The sequence below is a fragment of the Pelodiscus sinensis genome, chromosome 3 (assembly GCF_049634645.1).
Source record: "Pelodiscus sinensis isolate JC-2024 chromosome 3, ASM4963464v1, whole genome shotgun sequence".
In the NCBI taxonomy this organism is placed as follows: Eukaryota; Metazoa; Chordata; order Testudines; family Trionychidae; genus Pelodiscus; species Pelodiscus sinensis.
The window spans coordinates 51,665,946-51,683,664 of NC_134713.1; the positions used below are offsets into that span (position 1 = coordinate 51,665,946).

A 17,719-nucleotide genomic window follows, 5' to 3' on the forward strand; every position below is an offset into this window, starting at 1 on the left:
TTCAACCAAAGTGTGTTGAAATCCCATTTTCATGAAGGTAAACTTAGTGCTCATTTACTTCCTAGGTACACAATGACAGACTGCCTTCTCTGTTCCCTTAATATAATACAGCAAGCCTTTGTCAAGATATGCCCCCTGTGTTGTCTTCATAACTCTCTATTGACTTTGTATATAATGTCCCACCATTCTGTTGGTTTACTTAACATCTTGACCGAGAGACAAGAAAATAAACATCTTTTGTCTGACAGAACCCTGTTTCTCAACCTTTGCTGTGATACAGAATCTAAGAACATATTTTCAACGTACATATATAATTCTTTATCTAGTAGCTGTATGTACATTCACAGTATATTACCAATCAGTATGACCCTGGCTTTCATTTAAAACCTCACATGACATTATTTGGTGAACCAGAATATATATAGCAGAATCCAGATATTCTTGTAACATCCCTTGGGTATGTCTACACTACAGCGCTAATTCGAACTAACTTAGTTCGAATTAGTTAATTCGAACTAAGCTAATTCGAACTAACGCGTCTAGAACTAAAAACTAGTTCGAATTAGCGTTTTGCTAACTAGCGCGTCCACATTAAGTGGACCCAGAACCGGGCTTAAGGATGGCCGGAAGCAGTGCCGGCAGGGCATCAGAGGAGGACTTAGAGCGTGGAGATGCTGTCTCAGGTTAGTCGAGGGCTGCGCTTAAAGGGTCCCGACCCCCACCCCGGACAGACAGTTCTCAGGGGTGCCCCGCTTGCAAACCAGTCCTGGCTTGGAGTACCCGGAGTGCCCACACTGGGCACATCACAGCACTCGGCCATCAGCCCGACTGCACTTGCCACAGGCTGCCATCTGGGGAGAGGGGACAATTGGGGGGCTGCAGAAGAGCTTCCACCCCCAGAAGCCCGCAGAGCCAGTCCAGTCCTCCCCATCGGGGGCTCGTGCCCCATTCCTCCCTCACCTCCTTCCACTTACCCTTCCCTAGCCCCTGTTCTTGATGTACAAAATAAAGGACAATTGTGTTCTGTCTTGATTGAACAAAACTGGGGGAGACTGGGAAAAGGAGGTGGGAGAGGGGAAGAGAGAGGCTGGGAGAGAGGAGGGCAACTACAATGATCAGGGGTTGGGAACAGGTCCCATATGAAGAGAGGCTAAAGAGACTGGGACTTTTCAGCTTAGAAGAGAGGAGACGGAGAGGGGACAGGATAGAGGTCTCTAAAAGCAGGAGTTGGGTGGAGAAGGTGCATCCAGAAAAGTTCTTCATTAGTTCCCATAAAGAAGGACTAGAGGACACCAAAGGAAAGGAATGGGTAGCAGGCTTCAAACTAGTAACAGAAAGTTGTTCTTCACAAAGCAAAGAGTCAACCTGTGGAACTCCTTGCTGCAGGAGGCTGTGAAGGCTAGAACTGGAACAGAGTTTAAAGGGACGTGAGATCAAGTCATGGAGGTTGGGTCCATGGAGTGCTATTAGCCAGGGGGTAGGAGTGGTGTCCCTGCCCAAGGTTTGTGGAAGGCTGGAGAGGGATGGCACAAGACAAATGGCTTGGTCACTGTCTTCGGTCCATCCCCTCCAAGGTCCCTAGGGTTGGCCGCTGTCGGCAGACAGGCTACTGGGCTAGATGGACCTTTGGTCTGACCCAGGACAGCCATTGTAAGCTCAGGGCTCAGGGTCGGGGGTCTCAGTGGACCCCCTTGATTTTCATGCACACCTGCTCCTGGGTGGCCAGGCTGGCAGCTCTCCTGCCCTAGACGGCAACTTTCCTGTGCCTAGTGTGGAGATCGTGGACGAAGTCCACGATGTCCGCACTAGCCCAGGCGGGTGCCTGCCTCTTGCGGTCCCGGGCAAGCTCCCGGGAGCCGCCAGCCTGGTCCCGGAAAGAGGGGGAGGGCTGGGGGGGCATCGGGTGGGTGGCTCGAGCCGTGCCAGGTGCAGGGTCTGCTGGCTGGGTGCTGGCAGGCTTGCACCTGGCACGGGCACCGTAGCCAGCCCGTGCCCCTTTAAGGGGTCCGGGGCCGGGAGGGGGGCAATAGAGTTTCCCTGGTGTTGGCCAGAGTGGCCACCAGGGAAACCTGGGGAGGGCTAGCCTCCCACTAGTTCGAATTAAGGGGCTACACAGCCCTTAATTCGATCTAGCTAGTTCGAACTAGGCTTAATCCTCGTAAAATGAGGATTACCTAGTTCGAACTAAGCGCTCCGCTGTTCGAATTAAGTTCGAACTAGCAAAGCGCTAGTGAAGCGCCTATGAAAGTTAGTTCGAACTAACGTCCGTTAGTTTGAACTAACTCTGTAGTGTAGACATACCCTTTGTCAGTTGTCACTGAGGGTTTATAGGTCATAGATCATGTAGGTACATGAGGTCCAAGCATGGGTTCAATGATGGAAATGACTGCAATGTCTCTTTCAGTATTGCATTTCCATGAGTGTGCTTTTATTCACTCATAGTAGTGGCATTACCAGGGCTGTGTCTAGACTCAGGGGTTTTTTCGGGAAAAGTAGTCTTTTCCCGAAAAAACTTCCCCTGTGTCCAGACTCAAGCCACGTTCTTTAGAAATAATTTCGAAAGAACGCGGCTTTTCTTTCGATGGCGGTAAACCTCGTTTCACGAGGAAGAACGCCTTCTTTCGAAAGTTCCACTTTCGAAAGAAGGCGTTCTTCAATGTAAATAGGGCTTCCTCGAAAGAGAGCATCCAGACTCGCTGGGTGCTCTCTTTCGAAAAAGCGGATTGCTCTTTCGAAAGATCCGCCTACAGTCTAGACGCGATCTTTCGAAAGAAGCCTGCAGTCTAGACATAGCCCAGAAGAACTGACTGTAGCAGTCCACACTTGGTCAGAGTGCCCACAAGTATGTAAACTGGTTGAGGAACTGCTCACATTTCAGTCCATGTCAGGCAAATTGGCAACAAATATACCTACCCACAGTTAGACCATCATCACAACTCACCACAAAAAGTGGTGATTCATTCTTTCTGGCATATTTCAATAATAGGTGTGTTTTTGTTTTGTTCTGTTGTTGTTTTTTTTGTCTAAGTGATTGTTGTTTCTTTACCTCTACCCATAAACTGAAGCTAATGTTCAGCAAAGTGGTTTATTATTTACTAAAGTGATTCTGATCCTTTATCTTCCAAATGCTGTTTATTTCTAGAAAGTTGATATGAACACCTTCCCACTGCCTTCTCTTCTATATTGTATTCAGTTACTAAAATCACTGTGGCTTACAAGTAAAGCTACTATGTTAAAAAGTCCATAAGGAGACCTTTAGCAAATAATCAGATCTAATATAAAGATATTATTCACATATTAACTTGTGTGCTTATTTATTCATTTATTTTAGAGGATTAAGGTGAAGCTAGAGAGAGAGGGTGATGAATTCACCTCATATAACTGTGCTTCTTTGGGCTCACCTTCCAAAAAAGAAAAGAGAGGGGAGGAGTCACAAGAATGTATTTCTTGTTCATTATCACTATGCTAGGTACTACATCAGTTTAATTAAATGAAATGTATGAATCTTGTATTGTCATAGGGTAATGAGGGTTCTCTTGGAAAGCCTGGACCACCTGGACCTCCTGTAAGTCATTTATTTCATAGTTTGAATAATATATTTTGATAATTTGTCTAGAGATGTGATGGATTCTCCAAGCTCTTGAATCAACATTGGATGTCTGTCTAAATCTAAAAGATATGCAATAGCTCAAGCAGAAATGTGAGGACTTGGTCCAGAAAGTTTTGGGGGAAGTTCTATGGATAGTTTTGTGCAGGAGGAAAGATTAATGATCGTAATGGCCCTACTAGCTCAAACTCCCATTGATACGAGTAGCCAAGATTTCAATCTCTGGAAAATAATATGAGAAATTTTCTCGGTAAAGCCCCCTTCCTAAAATATTTCTGTTTTGAAAAGATGAACTACAATAAAATAAAAATGTTTTAAGAATATGACAGGCTACTGTGGAGAAGATATACTGAAAATAATATGAGAGAGAGATTCTTTCTCAACAAACTTAGAGGCAAGGTTCAGGGTCCAGGTTATACATGGAGTCTTGTACAGCCAATGAGTTGTTGTAGTGTCTGAATATGTGACCATTCCCTGTTCTCTGCCATTCCCTTGTTCTCCCCATCAACAGCTGTGACTGTTCTGCTGCAGCCTCCTGGTTTCACCAATAAAGCATGTGAAAGTAAAACCTGCCTTTTTTTGTTTTGCATGATAAAACTTCACATTTTAAACTCTTCTGAACTTAGTAAATTTCTCTTATGCTGAAAACACATAGTAGTTCAAATGCAAATTGATTTCAGGTCTGAAAAGGTGCATGTCATCTTTGGTCTTCGCTTTGTCATTTTTCCATTTTTTATGCATAAATTTTATAAATCTCCATATATGAAAAAGATTACATCCATATTTCCTACCTTCACCTTAAATATCCAGTGAATGGCATTTGAAATAATATAAATATATTTCCAGAAGCAAGAGTTTCATCCATTCGTATCTTGAATGTGCTTGTGTTAACTCATGCTTTTTGGGCTGTAAACATTTAGCATAAATAGTTCAGCTATTGAGTTTTATTGAATACATAATTTTTCTCCTGAATTTATTAGTGTCTCATCTGTCAAATCTGAGCATTATTTCAAAGTTATAGTACAAGCCTCTGTATTCTTGGGATACTTGAAGCCTGACTCAAATGCTTTGCAGTTTTCATTTAAAATGTAACTTTTTAAGGTGATAAGAAACTAAATGTACAATACTTTGCATTCCTTTACCCACATCATTTGGCCAGTCACATAAATGGCTTGGCAATTTTATATAGCAAAAGTTATACAATTACCTTAGGATTCATGAGCCTTCATTTTTATAAAATGATAAAAGGCCCAATCTTCTATTCATCATAAATCCCAAACTCAAACTGACTTCCCTGGAGTTTTTGCAGGACAGACCTGTCACAGGTTGGGAAGCTGCACCTATATTTCCCCCTTATAAGGTGCCACAAAGGCGTCCATCTTGGGCTTCCAGCTGCCGTTACCACTCTGGGCATAGACAGGTATCTCTGCCTTTTCATCATGGTAATTTCAGGCCGCACCACGACTACAAAAAAGGCTGTGGCCAGAGAGTAGTTTTTAACACCCTACAAAGGGTTTATTCTGTGGTCACAAGTTTATAACAGCAGTTAGCTAAGAACAAACACACATATTGGGCCATGTCCTTCCAAGGATTGGAACTTACCCCTTTTGGACAGAAGGTTTTGTTTGTTCAATGAATCAGAAATAATGGGCTGAATCCGTTTTAAGTCTTTTTTTATTGCCCCCCTGAGAATCCAGTTTGAACCAGGATTTATGAATCTCTCTAAAGGTGGCGGTAGCTCTCTAGAGGTGGTAGAACCTTAGAGAATTTATCTAACCACCCCACACTGTTCTTAGGTCCTGTAGAGTAGAGCTCTGCTTCCCCTCTCACTCCCTCCCCCATAGAATTATACATAGTTCCTGGCCTACAAAGATAATAAACTTAATTCAATAAGGTTTGACCATGATATTTCAGGTAGTTGCCTTGCCTGTCACAAGACCCATTAACAGAAATGGTACTTCAGCTTTATTGTGAACTAAAAATCCAAATGATGAAAGGCAGTATTGCCATTGATTTTTGGAATATTTTCTGAATATTTTCATATTTTTAGGGTATGTCTTACAATGAAAGGAATGGAATGAGCAGCTTATATAAGCTACAGGTATTTTTCTTTATTAAATTATTTAACATTTTTCCTGATTACTACTTTATGGAACAAATAAAAATGTAGACTTTTCTCTTTCCAGGGAGGTGTAAGTGTTGCTAGTTATCCTGGCCCACCGGGCCCTCCTGTAAGTAATTTATAATTATCATCTGTAGCATTTACTTTAAAACATAGAAATCTTCATATTTTGCATGCAATTTGTTCCTTAGCTGGAAACAGAAGACTTTGCATCTGAAAAGTAGCAATAAAAACCAAAATAGGACATAACTGATACACATTAATTATAAAACACACATTTTGTAAGTATGCCTGACAAACATCCTAACATATACTGGGAGGATTTTAATTTAAATATTGAGAATTACAATGCTGGGTTTTGCTGGATAGTTTTTAAAAATGCCAGCACCCTGAATTAAATTAATAGGATTACCCCTGTGAGTAAGTGCAGTTAACTACAAATATAGGTTGAAGAACTGGGGGTATGTCTACACTTGCCCCCTAGTTCGAACTTGGGAGGCAAATGAAGCGTACCAAAGTTGCTAATGAAGTGTGGGATTTAAATATCCCGCTCTTGATTAGCATATTCGCGGCCTTGCCATTTTAAAAAAGCCGGTAGCACGAATTAACTCGCCGCATGTAGACACAGTAGTCCGATCCAAAACCCTTTCCTCGAATTAACTGTTACTCTTCATTGCACGAGAAGTAACAGTTAATTCGAGGGAAAGGTTTTGGATCGGACTACCGTGTCTACACGCGGCGAGTTAATTTAGGCTACCGGATTTTTAAAATGGCGACTGGCCGCGAATATGCTAATCAAGTGCGGGATATTTAAATCCCGCGCTTCATTAGCAACTTTGGTATGCTTCATTTGCCTCCCAAGTTCGAACTAGGGGGCAAGTGTAGACATACCCAGGGCGATTTTTGAAGACCAAAATAATTAAATCTTGGACTATGTATTGTAGTAATATCATAATTCTTAAAACACAGTGCACTTTTTGTCTTTAGAGGCAGTGTTGTGTAGTAGTGCATTAAATTTGATGCTGAAAATGAGGAGCTGACACTGACTCACTGCATAGCTTTGCACAAGTCTCTTAGGGTATGTCTACACTACCCTCCTAGTTCGAACTAGGAGGGTAATGTAGGCATACCGCACTTGCAAATGAAGCCCGGGAAATTCAAATCCCGGGCTTCATTTGCAAGTGCGGTATGCCTACATTACCCCGCTAGTTCGAACTAGCAGGGTAGTGTAGACATACCCTCACTTCTTCAAATGCTTTCTCATGTCTATTCCACACTAGATGTGTATTCACCACATGTACCAGTGCTGGAAGTTTTTCCCTTAGCAGTATCTACAGGGGAGCAGCTCTGGTGACCTCTGGAGTGGCACCCTCATAGGGCGGAATAAGCAGTGTCACCCTCCAAGGTTTTAAGTCATGTGATTGCTCTAAGCACCTCATGCCCATCAGCGATCTTCATATCTTCTGATGGGACAAATTAAAACCCATGGGCCCTACAGTCTGGCTCCTACCAGGCAGCAAGATTAGGACAAATTTGCCAGAAGGAGCCAGCCCAACACCGAGGCACTGTGGCAAGCAAGTGCAGCTGGTGATCTACCCATCCTGGGAGGCTAGAGGGTGGGGTGCATGAGCCAACTGTGATCCTGCAAGAGCTGGTTCAGATGGTTGGAAAGGGACCAGGGAAAAGTCACTGCCATGGTCATGAGCGTACCAAACCAAGCATGACAATCATGCTCAGTCCCTCTAGATTTTTACCAGGACCCATTCCTCTTACACATACTCTTGGACTATGGAGCCAGAAAACCATATGGCTAGTGCCTTTGTGATGTTACAGCCATAGGCAGGCTGGGCATAATCATTTGGGCAGCTGTGTGGCCACTGAAGAACTGCTTTCCCCTTTGGGATATCATTTGCACTTTGTGACACAGAATCAAGCAAGGCCACAGAGATATGCCCTGCTTTTCCCTATAGAATAATACAGAATTTGATTTGACCCACATTTAACAAAATAAGATTGCTGGTAGTAGAGATTCACTACACTACCATGTTGATACAATTGTTATATATTTATATTGTAGTAGCATTAAAGACATCACACTCTTATCTAATTGTGTTCAGTTAATTCCTAGTACCTTTGTTTCTCTTTCTTGGCAGGGTCCAAAAGGTGATCCTGGCACTATGGTATGTATATTTTATTGGAAGGTGTCCTTTCTGGCATACTGATAAGTGTGTCTTCATGAACTGGGATGTGAGGATGATGATGATCATAGGATCATAGAACACTAGAACCTCGAGAGGTCATCAAGTCTAGTCCCCTGCCCTCACGGCAGGACCCAGTACCATCTAGACGATCCCTGATAGATGTCTCTAACTTTCTCAGAAATATCTCCAGAGATGGAGATTCCACAATCTCCCTAGGCAACTTATTCCAGTGTTTAACCACCCTGACAGTTAGGAAGTTTTTCCTAATGTCCAACCTAAACCTCTCTTGCTGCAGTTTAAGCCCATTGCTTCTTGTCCTATTCTCAGAGTCAAGGAGAACAATTTGTCTCCCTCCTTCTTGTGACACCCTTTTAGATACCTCAAAACCTATCATGTCCCCTCTCAGTCTTATGATAATAAGGAGTGGGGTTACTACCAGGGAACTGATGTCTTTATAGATCATCAGAAGAGCCCCTCACAAAGCTCAAGTATGACCCTAACAATTTGAGTGGCACAGTCCAAGTAATCTCCTTAACCAGAAAGTTAATCTATGAATACATTTAAGAAAACTTATTTTATAACCTAGGCTAAAGAAACGTAATACTTGGGGTACATAGTTTTCTTTTTAAAGCTGTCAATATTGTGTTCGGTGATACATTATAAAAGCTGTTTAGTAATCCATACAGGCATTTAAGTATACACATGAAGAATGTTTATTATTTCAAGAGATGAAATCACTATGGACACATCTACAAAGCAGGTTTAAATTCCAAATAAGCTATGCAACTTGAGCTACACTAATTGCGCTAATTGCTTTTGGTGCTGCCTACACAGATGTTATTTCAAGAAAGAGCACTCTTCCCCTGACTTCCCTTACTCCTCGTACAATGAGGGTTACAGGAGTCGGAGGAAGTGGAACTCTAGCTCAACATTATTTCGACATTATGTCTAAAGAACTGCTTGCATGTTGACGCGAACTATGCTATTGCAGAATAACTGATGTTATTCATGTAGAAATAGCCTACGTGAAGCAGGCCCACCAGAAATAAAGATGGAAATGTTTTAATTTTGAGCCAAGTGCATTAACATATAAAGTTGAAGTTGCTCATAGGAGGTGATTACATTATACCAACATTAGGTAACCAGATAAATATTTTTTTCTTAGGGAACAGTGCATTGATAGGTTAATGCTCAAAAGTAATTAGAATGTGATAAGGTTTTCTGTAGCTGCCAAGAAGCTGATAATTGGAGCATCACAACTGTATAGCTACACATTCAAAATCTATCATGAAAAAAGCCAATTCACGGAATGCTTTGCTGTTTCTCCTCAAAGATTGCAGTCAGCCCTTTTCACATAATCTTTATATTTCATATATTTACAATTTTAAAGTACATAGAAAAGCTTTGTAATGCCCAGGTTTTTATAGGTATTACCAGGGAATACTTTTCAATTTTAATATGGAGTTTTCTAATAGCGTTTCATTCAAAAATGGACATTTACCACTCACAGCAGTTAATTTACCACAGTATTCATTATTTTCTAAGTGTAAGGAATGTCACAAATATCACGGTCATGAGGACAAAGCAGCACAAACATACAATTATAGGCATGAGCCATTGCAGAAAAGGAGGCAAAATGGCCCTTCTGTTCCTCCACATTCAGTATGGCAGAATCATAGCCAGACAAGCTATTTTGCATAGTATACTGGCTAATGAACTCAGACTGCCTAGCCCAGACATAAGTTCTCAGAATCAACTACTGTGGACAGCATCTTTCACTGAAAAGTTCAATAGAATGTTTATAAAGCCCAACAGGAAAGAAAGTTGTATTATCCAGCCTACCACCTGTGGTTGAGTTGAAGCTATCACTTTGGACAGACTCAAATCAGCTTCTGATGACAGTTCAAGGCTTTGGCCCTAATTTTCAAAGCAATTAATGGATGGAGCCTTAGCTATATCATAGACCAAATGTTGGTATTTAAACCCATGTGATATCTGTCCTTCTCTAGAATAGTACAGGTTATAAAGCACAGGCTCAAGTATGAGAAAGCTAGGAACAAAGCATTCCCTGTCAAGGAGCTGTTGGTAAGGAACAACCTTCCAGAAGAGATTGGGCAAATCCAGAGTTTACACATTCCTAGGAAGAATAGGCTTTACTTAGGAAACAGATTTTTGCTCTCAATCCCCCAGACACATCTGTTTTTTACAGTCAAAAGGAAAATTCTAGAATAATCTTGCAACCCATGTTACCTCTCTAATGGACAACATACATTCAAACCTCTCACTTTGTCTGGTAGTGATTTAGTGCTGACCTTGATCAAGTAGATAGACCACAGGGGATTCTCTCCTGCAAGTTCTTAATCAAGATTGGGAAAAAAAAGAATCAGAAAATTAACCTCTACTTGCTCTGGGAATAGTTCTGATTCTCAGATCAACAACATACAGCAAAAGCTCAAAATAAATAGAATATTTAGCTAATAGTTACATTATCTCAAGTTGAATGCTTTTATTTTCTATATTACTATATTCTATATTATTTTGTATGTCATTCAGAATGCAGACACTAAGCAACACTTTTTTAAAAAACAGGGAGAACCAGGTCCAATGGGACTTCCTGGACTCGAGGGAGTCCGAGGAGAAAAGGTAGGTCTTCATTAAAGACAAATTCCTTGCTTTTTTCCACTAGAATTGCTGCATTTTATATATCTAAAGTGTTTATTGGCAGGCAAATGTTTCCTTCAATTAAAAGTCTGTTCTCTTGTTAATGGTATCTATCTAAGCAGAATGTTTGGTGCAAAATTGTGTCTGCATATGTAGAATTGTATACCTACCTGTATTTCATTTTCTGTTCAAACTCTGGTCTAAGTAATACAGTTCAAATAAATCCACTTTTCCAGGAATAACTATAGTTGTGTGTTGTCAGCCTTCCATCCATTACATCATCTTAATCTAATCTAGTTATGCTGTCCCATTATAAATGCATTTCTGAGGCAGAGAACCCACCTGAAAGCGCAATAGGCAAGTACTGTAACCATCAGACTGCCTGCATTGCATGACTTCTATAAAGAAAGCTAATTCAAATTAGACCAAAAATGTATGTAAGCAAAGTGGACCAAATCCAGAGAGTTGGATTGCAAATTCTAATGGGCTCAGTCCTGCTCCTAATAAAGCTAAAGGCAACTCTTGCCTGGTAAAATTTAATCTGCTATTTTTAAATTTGTGAATTGTAACCATTTTTATGTAGTACTGGGTAACAAACAGGAAGAACTTGGCCCAGTCCAAGAACTATGATTTGATTGGGAAAACAGAGACTTGGTGGGATGATTTTCATGACTGGAGCACTGTTATGGAAGGGAATAAACTGTTCAGGAAGAACAGGCAGGAGAGAAAAGGAGAAGGAGTGTCACTTTAAGTAAGAGAGCACTATGATTGCTCAGAACTCTAGTATATAGAGGGAGAAAAGCCTGTTGAGAGTCTGTGGATCAAGTTTAGAGGTGTAAGCAACAGCAGTGATGTTGTGATTGGTGTCTGCTACAGGCTGCCGAATCAGGTGGATGAGATAGATGAGACTTTCTTTGGACAACTGAAAGAAGTTTCCAGATCGCAGGCCCTGGTTCTCACGGGGGACTTTAATAACCCTGACATCTGTTGGCAGACCAATCCGGCAGCACACAGACAATCCAGGAAGTTTTTGGAGAACGCTGGGGATAATTTCTTGGTAAAAGTGCTGCAGGATCTGACCAGAGACTGTGCGCAGCTTGACCTGCTGCTCACAAACAGGGAGGAGCTAATAGAGGAAGTAGAGGTGGATAACAACCTGGGAAGCAGTGATCATGAGATTTTAGATTTCAGGATCCTGACCAAAGGAATAAAGTAGAGTAGTAAAATACACACGTTGAACTTCAGAAAAGCAGACTTTGACTCCCTCAGGGTATGTCTAGACTACAGGGTTTTGTCGACAGAAGTTTTGTCGACAGATACTGTCGACAAAGCTTCTGTCGACAAAGAGCGTCTAGACTACATCCAGTTCTGTCGACAAAGCAAGCCGCTTTGTCGACATAACAGTGTGGACGCAAAGGACAGTGCAGATGCAATAGTCCCTTACAGCTGCCATCAGGCGCCGACCGCCTGGCTCCCACAGCACTGGCCCGCCCGCATCCCCGCAGTGCCGGCCAGCAACACCCTTTCCCCCATGGCCATGGGGCCCTACATGGCCCGGCGCATTCGCCAGCAGCAACAGCCAGGCCGGACTGGGCCACGCTTGAGCTGTGCGCCCTGGGGGCAGGCCCTGCTCTGTGCACCAGCGGCCATAGCCGGGCCGCCCATGCACCATGCACCCCGGGGGTGGGCCTGCGCACCCTAGGGGGGGGCCCGCTCCCCATGGTCAGGCCCACGCATATGCCATGCACCCCGGGGCGGCACCACACGCCTGTGCCCGGGGCCCCAGAATGCCTGGGGCCAGCCCTGTTGAGAATGCAGGGGAGTTATCAAGAAGGCAAAAGCGCAATTGGAATTGCATCTCACAAGGGATGTTAAGGATAACAAGAAATGTTTCTACAGGCATGTTAGCAAGAAGAAGGTGATAGGAGAGGGTATGGGGCCCCTACTGGATGAGGGCGGTAACCTAGTGACAGATGATGTGGGGAAAGCTGAAGTACTTAATGCTTCCTTTGTCTCTATCTTCACGGACAAGATCAGCTCCCAGACTAATGCATTAAGTAACGCAATATGGGATGAAGGTGGACAGCTCTTGGTGGGGAAAAAACAGGTTAGGAACTATTTAGAAAAGCTAAACGTACATAAATCCATGGGTCCGGACTTAATACATCCAAGGGTACTGAGGGAGTTGGCAAATGTCATTGAGGAGACTTTGGCCATTATCTTTGAAAAGTCGTGGAGATCAGGAGAAATTCCAGATGATTGGAAAAAGGCAAATGTAGTGCCCATCTTTAAGAAAGGGAAGTAGGATGAGCCAGGAAATTATAGGCCTGTCAGTCTTACTTCAGACCCTGGAAATATCATGGAGGGGATCCTTAAGGAATCCATTTTGAAGCACTTGGAAGAGGGGAAGATGATCAAGAATAATAAGCATGGATTCATGAAGGGCAAGTCGTGCATGACCAATCTGATTAGCTTCTATGCTGAGGTAACCTGGCTCTCTGGATATGGGAAAGTCAGTGGATGTGATATACCTTGACTTTAGGAAGGCTTTTGACACGGTCTCCCACAATATTCTTGCCAGCAAGTTAAGGGAATGTGGATTGGATAAATGGATTGTAAGATAGATAGAAAGCTGGCCAGAAGGTCAGGCCCAGCGGGTAGTGATCAACAGCTCAATGTCAGGATGGCAGTCAGTTTCTAGCAGAGTGCCCCAAGGTTTGGTTCTGGGACTGGTTTTGTTCAACGTCTTTATTAATGACCTGGATGAGGGGATAGATTGCACCCTTAGCAAGTTGGCAGATGACACTAAGCTAGGGGGAGAGGTAGATATGCTTGAGGGCAGAAATAGGGTTCAGAGTGACTTAGACAAATTGGAGGATTGGGCCACAAGAAATCTGATGAGGTTCAACAAGATGAAGTGTAGAGCCCTGCACTTGAGACGGAAGAATCCGAAGCATTGTTACAAGCTGGGTACCAACTGGCTAAGTAGCAGTTCTGTAGAAAAGGACCTGGGGATTACAGTGGATGAGAAGCTGGACATGAGTCAACAGTGTGCCCTTGTAGCCAAGAAGGCTAATGTCATAGTAGGTTGCATTAAGAGGAGCATTGCCAGTTGATCCAGAGATGTGATTATTCCTCTCTACTCAGCTCTGGTGAGGCCACATCTGGAGTATTGTGTCCAGTTCTGGGCCCCCAATTACAGGAAGGATGTGGATGCATTGGAGAGGGCTCAGCAGAGGGCAACCAAAATTATTAGGGGTCTGGAGCATATGATCTACGAGGAGAGACTGAGGGAGTTGGGTCTATTTAGTCTGCAGAGGAGTAGAGTGGGGGGGCGGTTGATAGCAGCCTTCAACTTCCTGAAGGAAGAATCATAGAATCATAGAATAGTAGACTGGAAGGGACCTCGAGAGGACATCAAGTCCAGTCTCTGCCCCCATGGCAGGACCAAATACTGTCTAGACCATCCCTGATAGACATTTATCTAACCTAGTCTTAAATATCTCCTCAGATGGAGATTCCACAATTTCCCTGGACAATTTATTCCAGTGTTTAACTACCCTGACAGTTAGGAACTTTTTCCTAATGTCCAACCAAAACCTCCCTTGCTTCAGTTTAAGCCCATTGCTTCTTGTTCTATCCTCGGAGGCCAAGATGAACACGTTTTCTCACTCCTCCTTATGACAACCTTTTAGATACCTGAAAACTGCTATCATGTCCCCCCTCAAGCTTCTCTTTTCTAAACTAAACAAACCCAATTCTTTCAGCCTTCCTTCATAGGTCATGTTCTCTAGACCTTTAATCATTCTTGTTGCTCTTCTCTGGACCCTCTCCAATTTCTCCATATCTTTCTTGAAATGCGGTGCCCAGAACTGGACACAATACTCCAACTGAGGCCTAACTAGCGCAGAGTAGAGCAGAAGAATGACTTCTCATGTCTTGCTCACAACACACCTGTTAATGTATCCCAGAATCGTGTTTGCTTTTTTTGCAACAGCATCACACTGCTGACTCATATTCAGCTTGTGGTCCACTATAACCCCTAGATCCCTTTCTGCCGTACTCCTTTCTAGACAGTCGCTTCCCATTCTGTATGTGTGAAACTGATTGTTCCTTCCTAAGTGGAGCACTTTGCATTTGTCTTTATTAAACTTCATCCTGTTTACCTCAGACCATTTCTCCAATTTGTCCAGATCATTTTGAATTATGACCCTATCCTCTAGATTAGTCGCAAGCCCTCCCAGCTTGGTATCATCTGCAAACTTAATAAGTGTACTTTCTATGTCAAGATTCCAAAGAGGCTGGAGAAAGGCTGTTCACTGTAGTGATGGATAGCAGAACAAGGAACAGTGGTCTCAAGTTGCAGTGGTAAAGGTCTAGGTTGGATATTGGGGCTATGTCTAGACTGCAAGCCTCTTTCGAAAGAGGCTCTTTCAAAAGATACTTTCGAAAGAGCCTCTTTCGAAAGAGAGCGTCTAGACTGCACGTTGAACTTTCGAAAAAGCAGCTTGCTTTTTCGAAAGAAAGCATCCAGTGAGTCTGGATGCTCTCTTTCGAAGAAGCCCTATTTACATTGAAGAACGCCTTCTTTCGAAAGAGGAACTTTCGAAAGAAGGCGTTCTTCCTCATGAAATGAGGTTTACCGCCATCGAAAGAAAAGCCGCGTTCTTTCGATTTAATTTCGAAAGAACGCAGCTGCAGTCTAGACGCAGGTGAGGTTTTTTCGAAAAAAGGCTACTTTTTTCGAAAAAACCCCTGAGTCTGGACACAGCCTAGGAAAAACATTTCACTAGGAGGGTGGTGAAACACTGGAATGGGTTACCTAGGGAAGTAGTGGATTCTCCATCCCTAGAGGTGTTTAGGTCTTGGCTTGACAAAGCCCTGGCTGGGTTGATTTAATTGGGACTTGATTGCCTTCTATGGTCTCTTCCAGCTCTATGGTTCTATGATTCTATGATTATGTTACAATGAGTCTCTATGTAGGCTCTTCAGGAGACCATCTGATCCCCAAGCACTTGCTCCTTCCCCCAGTTTTGAGTCCCAGTTAGGACCAACAATACTGAGTTCTCTGAAATCCATGGACAAATGGGAGGTCTCAATCCATCATTTGCTAATCACTGAAGCTAAATTGCATTCTTAGTACATACTAGTGGTCAGATGAATGACTTAATATGTAACCCTTGTGGATTCTAGGATATTACAAATTAAAAGCAACTGAAGATCAACAACTCTTAAAAAGGAATAAACTTGTAATTAATAGAAAGGATATGAACAATTTAGTAGAGGTAAATACTGGAAATATGTAAAGGGACGAGGCAAGGGAACTGATAAATTAATGAACAGGTTTAACCTTCCAACTGCAATCAGATCCTTTCTGAAATAAAAATATTCTTCTAATAAGGTAATGCAATCAAAATCCCAGGTGATCCCAGAAACTGCCAGCAGGTCCCAGGTGAATGCTGTTGATGAGTTGAAGCACAATAGGGCTGACAGAAGAGAAGTAAGTTGAATCATGTAAAGGTAGCAGGCCTAACCACCATTCATGTGCAGTGTGGTATCACCCACTTTGATTCCAGGTGAGCATTTTCTTGGCTCTGCATCCACAAACCAGGGCTCTTCATACCCCTGGCTTCCCTTTCTATATATCTTGGTGTACCCCAAATATTCACTGTTGAAATTGCAAGGCAGATCCCTCATTGAGTGGCAGACCCCAGGTGGCTCCAACCCTGGCTTTCACTTGTTTTCTGATAACCTAGGGTTCTCAGTTAATCATTTTGTCAACAACATGTTGACATTCCTAGTCTGCGCCAAATACTGTAGTATGTTATATTTGTATCTTTGATATGAAAGTCTCAAAACTAATAACAATTAATTTGTTCTCACAGTATCTCATACTTGTCTTGCTTATTATCATCAGAAACCCTATTTTATATATGTTGAAAATAAGGCACAATGCATTAGAGAAAAGATCTATGGTAAAGGCAGAAGTAGAATTCAGAACCCTAATGCTCATGGCCTCCCTCCCTGTGTAATAACTGGACCATGTATATATCAATAATATTGGTATGAGTATCAACTATTTTAGAGTTACATGGAAGTTAAAGATGCTTGTAAAGTACCAAATTAAGTGATTTATTCAATACCAAAAAATGAGTCAGTGGCATAACTAAATATTAAAATGTAGGAGTTCCAGACTCTTGTCCCTCTGCTGAGTTCACTGTATAATCCTGCCTCTCCTATTCTAGTAATAGAGAGGTAGCCTGATCTTGCTAAAACAAAAGGAAAAACTGTGTGGCACTTTAAAGACTAACAAGACGGTTTAATAGGTGATGAGTTTTCATGGGCCAGACCTACTTCCTCAGATCATATTCTGGAAGAGAATTGGCATGACCATATATACCAAAGGAATACAATGAAAAAAGTGAACACATTATTAAACTGACACATCAGATTTAGTACAGAAGGTGGGGTGAGGGAAAGGGAGGGAGGGAATAGCTGTTTATGAGTCAATAAATGGCTAATCAGGAGTGCTAAGTGGGGAAGCTATCTTTGTAATGGGTAAGGTAATTAGCATTTTTGTTAAGGCCCATTCGTAAAGTGTCAAATTTATGCATGAATGAAAGTTCTGATGTTTCCTTCTGTAATCTGATGTTAAAGTCTCTTTGAAGTAAGATGCATATAGTAAAATCATTAAGACTATGTCCAGGTAGGTAGAAATGAAATAAACTGGTTTTTCCTTGTGAAGATGTCTGATGTCTGATTTGTGGGCATTATTTCTTTGGCGAAGTGTCTGAGAAGTCTGTCTAATATACATAGCAGAAGGACACTGTTGGCACATGATGGCATAAATTATATTTATGGATGAACAGGAATATGTGTTGCAAGGGAAAGTTTCAGGGTTGGTATTAATGTGGTATGTCCTGTGGTTGTTGGTAAGAATCTTCCTGAGGTTAGGTGGTTGTCTATAGGAGACTATATTCTAAACATATCTTCATTAATAAATACTGTTTGAAGATTCTGTGTCCTCATTTGCTGGAAATATTACAATATAGTGGTATCTTTTCCTTAGGGAGATCAGGGACCTTCCGGTTCACCAGGAGCCCCAGGGTTACCCGTGAGTATAATCAC

At 42.3% G+C, this 17,719-nt stretch overlaps 1 protein-coding gene across 11 annotated transcripts in view; it reads left to right on the forward strand.

The window, feature by feature from the left end:
- The window catches only part of COL19A1 (collagen type XIX alpha 1 chain), a 372,523-nt gene that overhangs the window by 296,887 nt on the left and 57,917 nt on the right, over positions 1-17,719 (forward strand). For all 11 annotated transcript variants that reach the window (XM_006127229.4, XM_014575574.3, XM_014575570.3 and 8 more), the window contains 6 exons: positions 3,521-3,565; positions 5,658-5,708; positions 5,794-5,838; positions 7,883-7,909; positions 10,520-10,573; positions 17,661-17,705. In XM_006127229.4, the coding sequence (XP_006127291.2) occupies positions 3,521-3,565; positions 5,658-5,708; positions 5,794-5,838; positions 7,883-7,909; positions 10,520-10,573; positions 17,661-17,705 (267 nt within the window). The remainder of the gene's footprint in view (positions 1-3,520; positions 3,566-5,657; positions 5,709-5,793; positions 5,839-7,882; positions 7,910-10,519; positions 10,574-17,660; positions 17,706-17,719) is intronic.